Here is a 17012-nt window from a genome sequence, read left to right as displayed (position 1 = left end):
GCAGACAGAAGCCGGCAGAAGCGCAGGGGGCCTGAGGCTGCGTAGGGGGTCGGAGCGGCGCTGGGGGCGGGGGGGGGGGGGCGCAGCTGTCAGGACCCCACAGCGGCTGCAGTGTGGAAACGGACCGCGTGGCGCCCAGCTTCCTGCAGTTGGGGCGTGAAGAGGCCACGTTCTCCGTGCTCGCGTGGGGTGAGGGTGGAGATGGAGAGGCAGAGCCGGCAGCCACACCCAGCCCCTCGCAGAGACGGCCTCCCTGTGACAGCACAGCGGCCCGCGGCCTCAGGTGCCACGCCAGGTACACAGGGGGCGCTGGGCAACCTGTACACACTCACTCTCCCTGGAGGGCTGGCTGGGCACACAGGGCAGCTTCCGCACCAAGGTCACCGCGGCACCGGCGGCAGAAACGCCAGGCCGGGGCCCCAGAGGCGCCTCTGCTGTCACCCACCTGGGCACCCTGGGCACCGCACCGCCTCCTAACCCCCTAGGCCAACGGCAGACGCAGCCCCGGGCCGGGGAGGGAGAGGGCCGGGCGCTGTGCCAAGCAGTAGGGCCATGGCCAGGCTGCAGGGGCAGGCGGGTCGCGGGCACATCTGGAGGCACTTCTGCAGGAGCCGATGGCCGCAGAGGGTGGGCAGCGAGCGGCAGCGCCACGGCCTGCCCCAGTCCTGTGTCTCCCAGGCCTCGGCTGCACTCTGCCTGGACGCCACTCTGGCCCGACCTCCTCTGCGCCCAGAGCTCTTCCCCGCTCCCTCACTGCCAGCCACGCCTTTTCTCAAAGGCCCAGGACTCCCCTGAGAAGGACGGCAGGGCCGTAAGGGTGGGCCCAAGAAGAGAAGCCAGGGAGACACAGAAGCGGCCTGGGGGACAGGAGCAAACAGCCGGCACCAGGCGGCGTCACAGAGCAGTGGACGGCCACATCCACCTGCAGACTGACCTGGGTGACCCCGCGCACCGGGGGACACGTAACTGTGATTACGCTGAGCAGACGGGGCGGGCTGTACCAGACTGTACGCTGTATTTACCCCGGGCCGGTCCTGGACTTAATTAAAGGTAGTGACGGCTGTGTGCAAGCAGGGGCAGCTGGGGGTCACAGGGAAGGGAGCCCGCACCTTCGCCGGCAGCAGCGGCCGCTGGAGGGCGAGGAGTCAGCCGAGTGCAGGACGGGCTCTTTTCGAAACCAGAAGCAGGCGTGGTCTTTAGCCAGGCAGGCACTGTCCTGATGTGGCCTCTGTATTTCGCTCACCAGAGCGTGTTCTGATGCAAACATGTGCGCGTGGAGGCCCGAGGACAGCTCTTTCCCGGCATCCTCCTCGGCAGACAGAGCTACCTGCTCGAACGACTCCATGACCCTGCGGCTGTGTCCCTGGGGACTCCCACTCAGGCTTCCTGGGCGGCCAAGGACACCCTGCCAAGGCCAGCTCCTGTGTCTGCCCCCCTCCCAGGACAGCCTGCTGGGGGGAGGGGGCTGGGGAGGGCAAGTGGGACACAGGACCAGGCTCCCATGACTGTGTTTATTGGAGCCACCAGCTCGTGCCCAGTAATAGCTCTGTGGGCCCTGCCTTGCCTCCCAGGAGGGCCAAGGCAGGCCAGAGGGACCTGCTGCTCCTGTCCCTGCACAGGGAGCTGCGCACGGAGCCTGGGCCCCCACTGCGACCTACCAGACTCCTCCCACTGCCTGTCTCCACAGGGGACTTAGGATGGGCTGCCCCATCCCAGGGCGGGGTGGGATCTCTCAGAGTCACCCCCTCAGCGGCCCCCAGTGGAGGCTGGGGGCCCGGCCCTGGACACCTCGTGTCTCGTCCGCCAGCCTGCTGCCGCTCTCCGCTCGCCGGGGACGCGCGCGCTCCCTGCTGTGCCCGGGGCCCGGGGGCTCCTCGCATGGACTCCTCCCGGGCTCAGGCCAGCAGGCGGCTGTACTCTGCCAGGGCCGAGGACTTTTTCACCCCGTCCCAGATCCGGGCGGCATAGTGGAACCTGCGGGAGAAGGTCGACAGTCAGGGCTGTCCCGTGGGGAAACTGAGGCCCACGTACGACCGGGCGCGTGGACGCTGAGCACAGAGCCACTCCTTGACTGGGACACGGGGAGGACGGCCACCCGGACGGGACGTGGCCATTCGGATGCCCACCAGGCCCTGGCTCAGACCCACGGAGGAGCAGAGCTGGGATGGACGGCCGTCGGGCCCGAGAAGCTCCTGCTGCCATGTGTGGTCCTGGCCCTGTGGCCACAGCCAACTGCAGGCGGACAGCTGGGAACGTGAGAGGTCACGTGGGCCAAGCGCTTCCTTCAGACCCGAAGCTCTGGGGAGTGGGGCTGGCGGGCGCAGCAGGGCACGTACGTGAGCGCCTGTGGCTCCCACCGGCCTGTTTCCCACCTCCTGTGAGGCTACACCTCTGGGCCCTGACACCTCCCGAAGCCTAAGCCAGCTCACTGGTCCTCTTCCTGGCAGCCAGGTGGACCCAGCCCCAGGTGTGCCCTGGCTACGTGACGCTGCTTTCCTCTGGGCCTACATCTCCCCCCAGTAAACTCAGCGTATGGCTGATGCCCCAGGCCTCAGGTCACGGGAACACCTGCCGTGAGGGGCTCCCGGAGCCCCAGGAACGGCACTGGGGGCTGGGGAGGAGCTCACGAGGCTGCGTGGTTCCCGGGGCCCCTTAGCCCGTGCCCAGAGCGCCCCTCACACCGGCCCCGCCTGCACGCGCTCTTACCAGTTCTTCTCGGTGAGGATCGTGTGGGACAGCTGCGGCCGGGCCATGGACATCACCTGGCTCCGGAGCTTGCTCACCAGGGACTGGAAGCTGGGGTGGCCGCGGTACCCGGGCAGCAGGGAGAAGAGCGGGCTGGAACCCGGCCCTGGGGTGTCGGGGAGGGAGGGTGAGGGACAGACGCCTGGAGAGGGTCCTCCTCCCAGCCTCACAGCATCCTGGGCTTCAAGGAGCCTGCAGAGCCCAGCCCTGGCCCCACCTTCCTGGAACCCGCTCCCAACAGAGGGGCCAAGCACCCTGGGGCCAGACTTTGTCTTCTCTCAGACCAGCTGGGCCCGCGTCACCCCCGCGGCCTGAGCTCAGACCACACCCCTGTGCGGGGGGGGGGGGGGCACACCTGCTCTGGGCGGGGTCTCGCTCTCCGCTTCGCTGTCCATGAAGGGCACCAGGAACAAGTTGACCTCCGAGTCCAGGAAGTCAGGCGGCAGCCCCGGGAAGACGTTGCACTGCAGCATGGACAGAGTGCCTGTGGGAGCGCACACGTCAGCCTGGAGGCGTGCGCCAGGGGCAGGAGCCCAGCGTGGGGGCGCGGCCGCTCACCCTTGTAGCGCAGGTGCGAGTGGGCCATGAGCTGGTCGATCATCAGGTGCATCTGGCGCAGCTTGCGGGGACAGAAGTCCTCCCGGCGGGCTTTGTTCTGCAGGAAGACTGAGGCCGGCACGGGCGGTGAGGCAGCGCGCGGCCGCAGCACGCCCCTCAGCCCGGGGCACGGCCCTCATCCCAGCCGTCACACAGCTGCACCCGGCCCCGGGCCCCGGGCAGGCTGCTGTCGGGGGAGACAGAGCCCCCAGCCTGACGGAGACAAACGAGGAGAGGCCCGCAGGCCAGGGCGGGGAGGGGAGGCAGGCGGGGCTCAGGGAGGCCACAGGTCGGAGGCCCTGCCTGCAGAGGGGGGTCCGAGACGAGCCTGAGCCCTTGGCTAAGCCGCAGGGGAGGCGGGGCCCTGCAGGCAAGGGCCTGGAACGGTTTCCCGACGGCCCTGCTGGGAGGTGCCAGGGACCCAGCAGGGGGCTCTGCCCTATTCTGCTCCCACAGCCAGGCCTGGGTTTAGGGGCAGCCAGGGGGTGGGGAGCCCAGGAGGAAGGGCGGCTACCCTGTGTGGCCTCCTCACGACGCTCCCCCCTCGCCTCCCACTTCCCGAGGGCCCCGGCGTCCACGCCTCGCGGCGCAGGCCTCTCACCCAGGTGGGGGTAGTACTCGGTGCCCTCCTCGGAGCCCGACGAGCTGCTGGACTCGTGGCTGGGGGACGGCGTGGAGGGCTTCACCATCTCTGCGGTCTGCAGGAACCTGGGCGGGGAGGAGGCGGCTGTGACGGCTCTGAGGTGCCGCGGGAAGGCCCGGCCACAACGGGGAGGCCACGCGCGCCCGTGCTTCTCACACAGCCGGGACGGGACCCAGGTCCGCGCCGCTTCCTCCACATCCAGCCCCCGCTCCGCTCTCACAGAGCAGCTTCCATTCTACAGCGTAAGTCCTACAGCGTAAGCGCCACAGCTGAGTCCAGTCTGCCCGTTTGCTTCGAGCCTGTAGCCCGGGGCCAGCGCACACAGCTGTCCAATCTACCTGCCGTGTGGACGCAGCGCGGCCCACGGCGGGAGGAGGGGCGTCCCAGGCCGTCACTGAGATGGGTCACAGTGACGGGCTCCCCACACATCTTTTCTGCGGGTGGCCAGGCCCGCAGCTCTGCCCACGCCCAGGGTGTTCCGCAGACAGCGATCCGGCCTGTCGGCTGCTCTCCATGCCCAGGGCCTGGCAGAAGCTTCACCCTTCCCCCCGGCCACACTCCGCGGCTCCTGACACAGCGCTCGGAACGGCAGAGATCCGGCTCCTAGGGCTGCCAGTCATACCCGGGCTACCTGCCGCAGCGTCCCCGCCCTCCCTCCTGCCTGGCCCTGGGCCCTCCCACCCGACAGCTGTTTCCTGAGGCCATGAGGGACCTTCACGGCCCTAGGCACGGAGCCAGTCTCGTCCGGGGGCGTTTCTAGAACCCGTAGCCAACTCCTTCCAGGTCTACTCTTCCTGGCTGCCAGGGCAGCGACGGGACGGCTGCAGCTCGCACCACGCTCAGCCCGGCACCTGCCTCCCTGGGACTCGCATTCTAACAGGCAGAGCCGGCCCTGAGGTCTGGGGAGCGAGGGTGGAGGCCCGAGCTGCAGGAGGAGGGCCGTGAGGCCGGCAAGGGGCCAGATGGCCAGCACCCGTAAGCCGCGCCTGGGACGACTCTGCCTCCCTCCGCGCCGCAGGTGGAGTCAGCGCAGGGCCCCGCCGGCACCTGTCACAGAAGCGTCCCTCGGGCTGCTGTGAGAACCCGAGAGCCCTGGGCCGGGGCTGCCCCTCGCCCCCCTCCCCGCCTGCTCCTCACCTGTACAGACTCAGGTCTGTGAACCAGTCCTGGACCACGATCACCACGTGGCAGACCGTGAAGAGGAAGGCGGCAATCTGCAGAGACTGTGGGCACGGGGAGAGAGCAGGGCTGAGGGCCCACGGCCGCAGGGTCCTCCAGCAGCTTCGGGCGTCTCGCCCGGGAGGACGTGGGCCGGAGCCACACCTGACTCTCACTGCGGCCCTCTCCCGACAACCCGAGGGGCGCCAAGGCAGCGGCTGGCACCCAGCTTCCCCCACGTGCCACGTGGCCCCTCACCTGCATCTCCACGTAGGTGTGCGGAAGGTTGTACTCCGGAGGCAGCTTGCGGTCGTTATTGATGAGGTGGTCCAAGATGGAGGGGCTGAGGATGGGCTACGGCGAGAAGGGCGGGGCGTGTCCGGCTGGGTGCACACAGCGCCCATGGGAGGCCAACACAAGGGCAGAGACTGTGCGGGGCCGGGGCGTGGGCGGCAGGAAAGCCTCTGCCTGCAAGTCCTGCATCTCAGAGCGGAGTGCCTGGTTCTAGTCCCGGCTACTCGGCTTCTAATCCGGCCCTCTGCTACTGAGTCTGGGAAGCCACCTGGGGGGTGAACCAGTGGACAAAGACCTCCGTCTCTCCCTCTCTTTCAAATAAAAAAATCAATCTTAAATGCAAACAGTGATTTCTAATTAGCAGGGTGCTAGAACAAGGCACACGGGGTGGGGGGGCCGACGAGGAACATTCCAGAGCCCCTCCTTCCCCCGCTTTTATGAATCACCTGCTCTCCAGTGCCCGTGCCCAGGGAGAAGAAACCTGGCGCTGATCAATGTAACAATTACTTCAGTGAGTCACCCCCTCGGGGGTGCTTCCTGTGGCCAGCTGCTTCCTTTGCCTTCAAACCTTGACTAAGATAATTACTTAGGGCAAAAAACAAGACACCTGGCGAGGTCGTGAATGTAAAAAACCCGTGGGAAGCTCCCCAACTTCATCCTTGGAGGAACACCAAAGTGCAAAGTGCAAGAGCTGTCACCCTGGGAGCACAGGCCCTCTGCCCGCCCTGAGCACCAAGCGCTTCGGAACGGGTCTCACAACAGCTCACCCCACACCCCGGGCCCCTTCACTGACGCCATTCTCCCTGGGGACCTCTGGCAGGCACAGGTCCTGGCCCCTCCGAAGGGCAGGCCGGGAAGCTGGACTGTGCCTGGGGACGAGGCAGCTGCAGAGGAGGGTGCGAGCCAGCGGCGATGGCACCCGGTTCGGTCACACACCCTGCCTGACCGTGCCACGGAATGCTCCCACCTCACCCACCTAGGGGACAGCCGAGGTCGGCCGATTCAGAACTTAAAGCCAGGCAGCTGGTGAGAATGGCACAGGCAGACGCCAGGGCCAGGCTGCTAAACCCCGCCTGGCTGCGTGGCAAGGCCACAGCAGAAGCGCAGCGCTCACCAGCAGCCGAGGGCCCCGGCGTGACCCCAAGCACGTGGCCCCCACGCTGCGCTCAGCGGCAGACACTCGGCACGCGGGCGGGGTGGGCACCTGTGTGTCCAGGAACACGATCCGCTCCTGGGTGATGAAGAAGTCGATGCCGCTTGTCTGGTTGCCCCCGCGCTCCTTCATCTCGGCGCTCTGGGCCCGGAACACGTACGCCCTGGAGGGGAGGGGCAGGGCTGTGTGAGGGGCTGGCTCACAGTGGGGGCTGCTACTACTACTCCGGAGTAGCGAGCGTGTGCGCTCCCGTGCCCGCCTGCCCACGGAGCCTCCGTCTCGGCCCACGCCCTTGAGGCCACGCTTTGTGCACACGGCACTCCTGCCGCTGTTCCATTCATGAAGCCAGGAGCCCACGTGTTTAGCAGCAGAGATCCAAAGACCAACTCGGCCTCCTCCCGGCTGCGTGGCCCTGGGCAAGGTCCTCACCTTTTCTCCTCCTCACCTGTTAAAGGAGGATGACAGCAGCACCAAACGGTGAGGTCAGCGTGAGGCTAGCACAGGCAACACCGCAGAGCAGTGCCGGACGCGCAGCCACTCTAGCTACGACCTACCAAGTGCACCTGCCACACCCGGGTGTGGGCACACAGCTATGGATGCCTCCGCCAATGGCAAGGGGCACTCTTGGTCCTGGTTCCAGTTCCCCACGGCCAGGAGGTCGCCCTTGTTCCTACTTGTGCCAGGTGCCGGGGTCTGGGAGCAAAGCAGGTGGAGGGAACCTCACCCTCAGCCCAGAGAGTGCAACCCAGCGACACCGTGACTTAAAGTGACTTTCTCCGTCCCAACCGGTAAAATCAGGGTGACAACTGCTGCCTCCCAGACGCTGGCTAACTCAGAGCAGGCGTCCTCCCACGGGACACACGCTCTGCGGAGACCGTGTGTCTGCAGAGAGCAGCATGGATCGGGGAGGCGTGGCCTCGGCTCCTGGAGCTTCCGCACAGGAATCACCTCCCGTGGCCGTCACAGAGGACGAACGAAGCTGGTGGGGCCGGGAAGGGCTGCCCTGGAGGGGAACTGACCACGGAGATGGGCGCAGAGGCGCTGACAGCAGCACGGGGAGAAAGGCCAGGACGGTAAAAGGAGAAAGAATGGGCGGGGGGCAGCAGGGAGCGAGAGGCCCATGAGCCCTCGCGAGGAATGGAGAGCAGCGGAGACGCCCCTAGAGAGGTAGCCGGGGAGTGGTGGCCCGGAGCCCGGCCTGCCGTGCGGTGGGGACCTCTGCTCCCACGGCTCCCGCTCCTCAGTCCACGCTGTCCTGGGCCAGTTCCAACCCTGGGGCTTTGCCTGCCAATCCCTGTCCCTGGAACACTCCTCTCCCCCAAGTCTGTTCTCGGATGCCCTGACGGCGGCCTTCCAACCAGGCTACTGAAACTAGCCGAGGCCAGCACCCCCGCCCGGCAGCCTCTTGCTGTTCGGTTACCTTCCAACCCCAGAAGGCATTCACTGGTCACTAGCCCCTATTAGAGTGTCCACTTCGTATGCTGCGGTATCCTCACAGTAACACAGCGCCTGCCGCGAGGCCGGTGCGCACCACACACTTGCCGAATTGAGCTGAGGCCGGGGGAGCGGGGAAGGGGCTCCTGGCACCCTGACATCTCTTCCAGGGGGGCTGTTAATGGCTCAGACTAGGGTGCTGGGAATGAAGGAGGGGAGTTCCCAGGGAAAATCTATGGGATTTCATGACAACAGCTGGTGCTGAAGCCCACCACCCCACGGCAGACACGACTCACAAGGACACAGTGTGACGACAGGGTTCTTGTGAGCTCGGGCATCGGAACCAAGAGGCCCAGGGAGGTTCTGCTGGTCGTGGGGTGAGGCAGGAGTGCTGTCAGGGAGAGCTGGGGTTGTCCCAAAGAGGAGCCACACTGGGCCAAAGTCCCAAGCGACCACAGAAGGGCTGGGAGACATGGAGAGGCAGCGGGACCGCCCAGCCTGGCTCCAGGGGAGGCAAAGGCTCCCCAATAGTGACGGGTAATCATCCCGGGGTCTCCAGCAGTCCCTCGGGATCAGGTGGGTACCACGGCCCCTCTCCCTGGGCGCAAAGCCCCACTGCGGGTCTGTGTGAGACTCTGCATGGGGCGGGAGTTGGTTCAGCGGGGGAGACCCCAGCGAGGACGCGCGCATGCCCAGGGCTTCCTGGCTCTGCTCCCACTCCAGCTCCTGCTGGCGTGCACCCTCGGCAGGCAGCAGGGATGGCAGTGGGAGACCCGGTGGAATTCCCGGCTCCCAGCTCTGGCCTGGCCCAAGCCGGGCTGGTGCAGGTATGTGGGGGAGTGGACCAACGGATGGGAGCTCTCTGTCTCTCAAATAAACAACTTCTAAAAAGACTGGAAGGGGAAAAAACCCCTGCTGCCCATTCACGGAGTCCAGGGTGCGGTCAGCTGCTTCGTGAGACCCAGCGCCTGCTCTCAAAGGTGAGCTGAAGGAGGCTGCTCCTCACCGTCCCAGCCGGCTCCGCTCCCGCTCTCCCCCACTCCGATTCTCCAATGACGTCGTGAGGCTGCCCGGCCCCACCCCCGCCTTCTCCGCTCCTGGTCCCAGCTCTGTTTCTTAAGCTCCTACCTCCCCACAACCTGCTCCTGGGACCTTACCTTTATCTTCAGAATCTCGCGTCGTTGCTGCTCAGGAATGTCTGGTCAAGGGCTCCTCCACCTGAGTGGCTCTCCCCGGCCCAGAGAGGTAAAGCCACTTTCCCAGGGGAGCACAGCAGGACGGAGGCTGGTGTGGAACCCACTTCCTGCATCCAGACCCCCTAGCCTGTCCTGTGAGCACATACTCTCTGCCAGGGGCAGGTTAACTTCTGCGTTCCTGATCTCATTCAGCTTCTAGAAACCCACTAGGGACGCCGGGAGGCGACATGACGAGCCCAGGGCCACCCAGCAGGGCTCACCGAGCCTTTGTGACCGCGTCATCCACTTCCCAGCGCAAGGCAGGGAGGGCTGACAGCCCTGGAGCTCGTGACCACCTCGGACGAGGGAGTGAGGCCTGGGGAGGGGACACAGCTTCCCAGAGCCCTGCAGCACCACCACCTGCGACACCCGAGTCCCCCCGTCCCCGCCCCTGCCCCAGGGAGGTGCCCCCCTCCTTCCCGGCATCCTTCACCCCTACCTGAGGTCTCCTCACCTCTGGTCCTCCTCTGGAGTGTTGGCCGACAGCAACGACATGACCATGGACTTGCCTGTGCCCTGGAGGCCCAAGACACCAACCACCAACACGTCAGTCTGATCCAACAGGTACTGCGGGAAGACGCAGGAACCAGACCCTCACAAGAGGGCCCGCCTCAGCCCTCCTGCCCACCCCTCCTCGGCTGTGAGGAGAGCAGGCGCGGCCTCCAAACCCTCTCCTGGGCGAGGGGCCTCTGCTGCTCCTCTGCCGCGGTGCGGCTGTGGGGAGTGCTCTGGCCACAAGGACAGCAGCTGCGAGAGCTGAGGGCAGCCACAAGCCTGGCATGGTCTAGAAGCTGCAGGGAAGCCTGGGAAGGGGTGAGGGGCCGAGAGCAGAGCAGCTGGCGAGGACAGGACCCCGGGCACCGCTGCACTGAGTCTCCCGCTCCAGCTGGCCCAGGAGCAGAGGAAGGAGTGGCACGTGGGAAGGGACAGCAGGCACCCAGGCCTCGTGAGCGGGACCAAAGAGCCTCCTGGGCACGCCTGGGCGGCTATGACCACCAGGGGGCGCAAGAGACTGTCCTCAAGGATAGCAGCCCGGTCCTGCACTGGGGCTGGGGCTCCCAGCGTCCCGGGCAGAGCTCCAGGGGCCCAACCACAACTCAGCAAGGTGGTACCCCTTGGGCTGCCCTGCTGCCTCCAGCAGGCACCGGTAACAGGTGACTGGCGACAACCACGTGGCACCAACAATTCTGTTCTTTAGTCACACCAGCCGCGGGTCCAGCGCTGAATGGCCACCATGGGGACAGGGCGCTGCCGCACCAAGTTCTGCTTGGTCGCGCAGCAGGGGACGGCCTGGACACGGGCTCCCCAGTGACCACCAGCATCAAGGTGGCCGAGAGGCAGAAGGGCCTGGTCCCAGGTGTGCCTGTCGCAGTGAGCCCAGGTGCTGGGGCGGGACAAGGACGTTCCGGGAGATGTGCAGTGCGAGCGAGGACGGCCTGGGGAGGGCAAAGCAGCGCAGGAGGGCGTGGGGCCTAGGAGCCTGCGGGCAGAGTCTGCCACAGGGACCAGGGGTCGGCCGAAGGCAGGGGAGGAGGGAGCCACAGGGACATGCCGACAGGGACCACGGGGTCGGCACGGCTTCCGGCTGCTCAGGGAGGACACGGGAGCAGAAGCCCCCGGCTGCGGAAGGGGGCAGGGGCCACCGCTCTACCACACAAGCAAAGCGCCCAGACGCGGCCCTAGCCCGGCGAGAGCTGGTGCTGGCACCGCGGTCAGGCTGCGGCGGGGGGGGCGCCGGGGGCCGCGGTCAGGCTGCGGCGGGGGGGCGCCGGGGGCCGCGGTCAGGCTGCGGCAGGGGGAGGCCGCCGGGGGCCGCGGTCAGGCTGCGGCAGGGGGAGGCCGCCGGGGGCCGCGGTCAGGCTGCGGCAGGGGGGCGCCGGGGGCCGCGGTACCTCGATGGCGCTGTCGCACCAGTTCATCTGGTCATCCACCAGCTTGATGCTGTGCTTCATGCGCTCCGGGGGCAGAAGCTTGGCCTGGCCCACGACGGCTGGAGACAGGGAAGGGCAGAGGTTGCGGTGAGGGTCTGCGGGAGGGGCGCCGCCCCCCTGCCAGCCCCACCCCGCCCCCACTCACGGTCCATGGCTGCCGGGGCGGCGGGGCCCATGCCCCGGTTCTGGATCTGGTACACGGGCTGTGTGGGCCTCTGCCCCTCCTTCTCCCCCTTGGGAGGTGCGGGGGCCGCCGGGGGTGGCGGCGCGGCCCCCTCAGGGGTGGAGGCCCCAGTCCCGGCCGCCGGCCCCTTCCCCTCCTCGCGTGGCTTCATGAGGACGATGGGCTTCTCCAGGGGCGCAGGGGCAGGCGGCGCGGCCGGAGCCGCCGGGGGCGGCGGCTGCTTGGACTGCGGGGCCAGGCAGAGGGACCGTCAGCGTGGCCCAGTCCTCCCCAGGCGCTCCCTCCCCCTCCCGGGCTCTGCCCCTCACCCGCTCCGCTGGCGGTTTGGACAGGATGATGGGCGTCTTCTGCATGACCGAGGCGCTCGGCTCCTCGCTGCCGTCCTGTGGGGAGAGAGGGCAGTGACTGGGGGGCTCGGCGCCAGGGGCCTCCGCGCCGGGCACTAACTCTGAGTGCTTCCCCGCGGGAACTCCTCTATCCCACCAAGAGCCCTGTGAGACAGGGGGACACCGTACCCCGCTCTGCAGCTGAAATAGCTGGGCTTGCCCACGGTCACACAGCCAGGACAACGGCGGCACATCTGAGCCCGGGCAGCCTGGTCCCAGCACAGAGCGCACCCTCCGACCAGCTGCCTCCGGGAGGCAACGCGTCCAGCCGGACAGGGGCCGGGCTCAAGTCGGACCTTCCCGGACCGACGCTGCTGGCTGTGAGAGCCCGGACAAGGCTGACCCTCCCTCCTCCCTCAGTCTTCTCACCGGCCAAATGGGGGCAGGAACTCCTTCCTCACAGGACTACCACAAGGCGGACAGAAGTCACAGACTGCCCGGCGTGGCCTGGGCATGTGGCAGATGCACCTGCCATCCTCATCCCGCCCCGGCGCCTGGCTCCTGCTCCGGCCACGCCGGGGACCGATGCCCACGCCACGTCCTCCCATGCCTCTCCTGACTCACCCCACTCAGGACGAGCCCTGCGTTTGGGCCCCGCGCCTCCTCTGCTCGGCTGAGTCCCCGCAGGGGGGCCCAGAGCTCTGGGCGGGGGGGGGGGGGTGGCTGCTTCACCCCTCACGGAGGATTCTTGTTTAAACCCTGCTCAGGGCGCTGGCTTACGGCGACAACCAACGACAGAGCAACGTGAATGAGTGTGGCTTTGCAAACCGCCACGGGAGCAGCGGCTGGGGTGGTGTGGATGACGCCCGTGAGGGAGGCTGTTGGAGGCGGGAGAGGACGGACAGATCCGCTTCGGGGGCCAGGAGGCCCAGTGCTGGCGCCTGTCAGCACGGACCAGCGGGCGCCCAGCAGGAGGCCCAGGGGCTGCCACTGGCCCGCGCACGGACGTGAAGAAGCGGGCAGGAGGCCGGGTCAGGGAGGACGAGAGGAGTTCATGAGCCAGGCGGAAGGCCGGCTGGGCAGCAAAGTCCGCAACAAAGACGACCTTCGGTGCTGCTTGGTCAGGGACTAAGGCCAAGGGTGGGGTGGGGTAGCGGGTAAAGCCGCCCCTGCAGTGCCGCCATCCCGTATGGCGCCGGCTCAAGTCCCCACGGCTCCACTTCTGATCCAGCTCTCTGCTGTGGCCTGGGAAAGCAGTGGAGGATGGTCCAAGTCCTTGGGCCCCTGCACCCACGTGGGAGACCAGGGAGAAGCTCCTGGCTCCTGGCTTTGGATCGGCGCAGCTCTGGCCATTGTGGCCATTTGGGGAGTGAACCAGCGGATGAAGACCTTTCTCTAACTCTGCCTTTCAAAAAAAAAAAAGCCAAAGGCGTAGCCGGACGGGCACCTTCTCCAGCAGGAAGCGTGCGTGGTACGCGGTGGCCCTGACGCGGGAGCCGCACTCCTCATGGCTGCCTACCCCCAGGGACAGGCGGCGTCAGAGCAGGCCACTGGGCGATGCGAGGCCTCCTGACTCCCGCCCAGGCCCTCCCTGGGGTGGGCGGTGTCGAAGAGCCGGAGACCAGGCAGGCCCTGGCCTGGGTGCAAGTCCTCCTCGGTGAGACCGGGCCCACCACGGGCCGCGCTCTGTGGCTGCTCTGATCACACACCCAGACCCTCGAGGGCCGAGTTCACCGAGACCCCAGCACAGCGCTCCTTCTGCGGCCTCCCAGGCCCCAGTCACCTCCCTGGCCCCCCTCCCCACCACCCTGCCTCCTTCCTCATCTCCCCCTACCCACCCCCGCCGGGGCAGCACCCCACTCACCCGCCTCTCGCGTTCCCACGGGGCGACGTACTCCCGCTCCCGGCCTCCAGGCCCAGAGAGGCTCTGGGGGCCCCCGGGGCCCGGCTCCTTCCACCGGCGCCGGCGCTCTATCCCGTACAGCCCGGGCTGGCTGTGGCCGGACTCAGACATGGCAGCCTGCAGAGGGAGGGAGAGGAGCTGGGGGCCCAGAGGCTCCTGCCACCCGCCCCGCGCCACAGGAGGCGGCTCCCTCCAGACAGAGCTCTGTGGGCCCCACGATCCAGGCTTCGCTTCTACCCCGAGGGCAAACCCCTCAGTTCTCAGGGGAGCTCCTGGCTCACCAGAGCATACTTCTCAACCTGGGTAGCGATTAAACACAGCCAGTGGCCCGTTAGTTTCACCAAGCACTTTCTAGTCCGAGGCAGGATACCCTAAGTGAGGTTTATCAGCTCTGCGAACACCCCAGTCACAGACCCTACCACAGGCCTCTCGCCCCTTCCTCCTCCTGGCTGGATGGAATGTGGGTGTGGAGTTTGGAGCTGAAGCAATCATTTTGGGCTGTGAGGCAACCTATTGGAAGGCATTTTCGTGGGCCGAGGGGGGGCCCACCTTTGCAGGTAGTGAGGAACTCACTGCTCTTAAAATCAAAACTACTCCCCAATGCTGAAATGCTCCGACATCAACACAAGTCTTAGGCGCAGACTCACCCAGAAACGGAATCATCTCCCCAAACTTACGAATCGGCGGGACAGCGGCCAGGAGGGAGAGGCGGGGCTGCAGCAGCACTGAGGGGGTTCCGCTTCACCTGGGCCACCCCCCTGCAGCCTGTTCACCTCAGGCCTCCGCACTGCTCCATCTAGCGCCCGTGTGCACCACCCCGCCCCCACAGGCACGCTCCGGCCCCGGGTCTCTGGGGCGAGTACCCGGAGATGCGTCCACGTTCTAGGGGGGCCTTGGAGCGCCCACCTGGTGGCTGGACTCTGCGGGGACACCCGCACTAGCACAGGGCCGCGCTCCGGCCCGCCTTGCGCTTTGGTGACTAGAGTCTTCTAGGCCCGGCCACCGCCCCGTCTCGCACTCGGGCACTGTCCACAGGTGCCGGCCAGGCAGAGGTGAAGAGTGGAGGCTCGGGGGCACGGCCCGTCCAGCCAGAAACGACTTCTCCTAATCGCCCTCCAACCCTGCTGGGCTCTAAGTGCCTGCTCCCCGCCCCCAGCCCCGGGCACCGAGACATAAACAGGCCCCTGGAGAGACGCTCGCAGCACTGTTTACAGGACGCGGGGTCACTCTGCTAGCCGGCCGGGGCCTGGCCAGTCCCGCGGGCTGCTCCCTGACCGTGCGGCCAGCCACGCGCAGACAGGAGGCGGGGGCCCGTCTCCGCACGCCAAGCAAAGGCCTCCTTTGGCGCCTAAATGACTGTTTACAGGCCTGGGGCCCACTCCCCCGCAACTCAACTGCTGGCTGCCCATTGCTCTGCCCTCCCGCCCAGCGCTCCTGCGTCTCGGCGGGGATTTGGCCCCGGCACCCGTCTTTCCTCACACAGCAAGGAGGGTCCTTCCCAGGAAAACCAGTGTCCACTGTGTGCCTTGGGGAGCGCCCCAGAATTGAAGAGCCCCCACACATGCGGTCAGGGACCCCCCCTCCCATTGCTTTTGCCCCCTGGGGGCTCCTCCAACATTCTCAGGCCAGGTTACTGCAGTGTCTTGACCGACCCACTGACCTCCCCGGAAAACAGCCCAATGCACACACTCGGGGACCGGGGGGGGGGGGGGTTTCCGCAGAACCAGCACCTCACAGCCCCTAGGGCGAGCTCCCAGATCCCAAGCACCTATTGGCAAATCATTTATGGGGGCTGCATCCCACCTGAGTGCCAGCTGGCGCACCTGGGAGGGAAGACGGGGCCCGAGTGCTCAGGCCCCTGCGCCCACGTGGGAGACCCCGATGCAGCTCCAGGCTCCTTCGGGGGAGTGAACCAGTGCATGCCAGATCGCGGTTCCTCCCTCTTCCTGTGTAACTGCTTTTCAGATAATTTTCTGAAATTTATTTATTTGAAAAGCAGAGTTAGGGAGAGACAGAGAGCTTCCATCCGCTGGTTCACTCCCCAAGTGGCTGCAATGGCCGGAGCTGGGCCGATCCGAAGCCAGGAGCCAGGTGCTTCTTCCAGGTCTCCCAGGTGGGTCCAGGAGCCCCAGCACTTGGGCCGTCTTCTGCTGCTTTCCCAGGCCACAGCAGAGAGCTGGATCGGAAGAGGAGCAGCCAGGACTCGAACTGGCGCCCCGGCGAAGGCTTAGCCTACTCCGCCACAGCGCCGGCCCCTCATATAAACGAATCTTAAGTACTTGCGGGAGGTCAATGCCCCCCAGCTCAGTCCATGCACACGCTGGGATCCACCCCCACGGTCACCAGGGTCGGGTTCGCGGTGCTGCTGAGGGACCCCACACTTGGGCTTTGATTGACACATCCTCTGGTATCGGCCACGGCCACCAGGGAACTTTTTCACGCATCGCCGCAGGGGACGCCCCTAGGCCATCACGGGGCGCTCTCGGGCTCGACCAGGGTCGCCCCGACCCGATTTCTCTCTGTACTTCCGCGCCCGCACCCACGCCCGCCGCCTCGCCTCAGGACCCGGCTCCCCACCCCGCCGCCCCGACCGCCCAGCTATTTAACCGCAGCCCAGGGGGCGGGGCGCGCCGCAGGCTCCGCCCAACGCCGGCGCGCGCACCCCGCGCAGGCTCGCGGGCCCCTTACCTAACGCAGCTGCTGATTGGCTCCCGCGGCGCGGCGCGCGCTCTCCCTTGAACAGAGTGGGGTGGGGGCGGGGAAGTTCCACCACACAGCACTCGCCTGTAAATGGCGTCTGGGGCCCCGGAGTGTGGGAGAGAGGAAGAGGACGAGAAAGTAAGACGCCGGCCACTCTGAAACCGGCCTTTGTGTCCCGGAAGCGGCCCCTGGGGAAGGCTGGCCCGAAGGAGGAAGAGAAAGAGGTATCGCGAGGCAAGGCTGAACCCCGGTCCCGCGGGCGGCCGACACTGCGCGTGCGCAGTGGCTGCAGATGGGCGCGCGCGCGAGTGCCCTGCTAGCGCGCCGGGCTGAGCATGCGTTGAGGGAGGAGCTAGGCCTCAGCGCGCATGCGGATCACGGAGTGGCGGTGGGAGGGCGCCGCGGGTCTGAGTGCGCGTGCGCTTGCGTGCGCGCCAGTCTATGGGTGGGAGGGCGGGCGGATGGCTCTGAAGACCGCGGGTTCGAGTCCCGCCTCCTCAGTGATGGTGGCGGGTTGCGATGGGGTGGGGCAGCGGGGAGGCATTTCAGTATCCTGGGCCAAGTGAGCGCCAAGGCCACAGGAATGAATCAGACCTGTGAGAGTCTGGTCTGTGGCTACGGGATCGGATCGTTAGGGAGGGGCCTGGGTGGGCCGAGCAAGTGCAGGCTGGCTGAGACTCGGGGTTACCAGCACCCCCAGGACCTGGGG

The 17012-nt window shown here is 67.0% G+C and overlaps 1 protein-coding gene across 1 annotated transcript; it reads right to left on the bottom strand.

Annotated features, from left to right (window-relative positions):
- Nucleotides 1–704: 704 nt before the first annotated feature.
- Nucleotides 705–16592, bottom strand: SMG9 (SMG9 nonsense mediated mRNA decay factor). The gene is made up of 14 exons (XM_062176831.1): nucleotides 16292–16592; nucleotides 13565–13720; nucleotides 11683–11757; nucleotides 11336–11600; nucleotides 11152–11249; nucleotides 9714–9826; nucleotides 6642–6753; nucleotides 5402–5497; nucleotides 5123–5208; nucleotides 3944–4050; nucleotides 3304–3411; nucleotides 3101–3229; nucleotides 2707–2851; nucleotides 705–1974 (listed from the first exon to the last, which is right to left on the bottom strand). Exons 2-14 carry the CDS (start codon nucleotides 13712–13714, stop codon nucleotides 1896–1898), a joined length of 1563 nt encoding a protein of 520 aa, XP_062032815.1. The 5' UTR covers nucleotides 13715–13720; nucleotides 16292–16592; the 3' UTR covers nucleotides 705–1895.
- Between the last annotated feature and the right edge of the window lie 420 nt (nucleotides 16593–17012).

This window comes from Lepus europaeus, chromosome 19 (genome assembly GCF_033115175.1).
Source record: "Lepus europaeus isolate LE1 chromosome 19, mLepTim1.pri, whole genome shotgun sequence".
NCBI classification, from domain to species: domain Eukaryota; kingdom Metazoa; phylum Chordata; class Mammalia; order Lagomorpha; family Leporidae; genus Lepus; species Lepus europaeus.
This window is presented reverse-complemented; position numbering and strand designations above follow the sequence as displayed.

What these genes read in the sequence shown, in the direction of transcription:
- SMG9 (XM_062176831.1), bottom strand. Translation starts at nt 13,714, where the DNA reads ATGTCTGAGTCCGGCCACAGCCAGCCCGGGCTGTACGGGATAGAGCGC. An exon ending in CCAAACCGCCAGCGGAGCGG is followed by an intron (nt 11,601 to 11,682) that starts GTGAGGGGCAGA and finishes CTGGCCCCGCAG; the next exon opens with TCCAAGCAGCCGCCGCCCCC. An exon ending in ACTCCAGAGGAGGACCAGAG is followed by an intron (nt 6,754 to 9,713) that starts GTGAGGAGACCT and finishes CCTCCCCTCCAG; the next exon opens with GGCGTACGTGTTCCGGGCCC.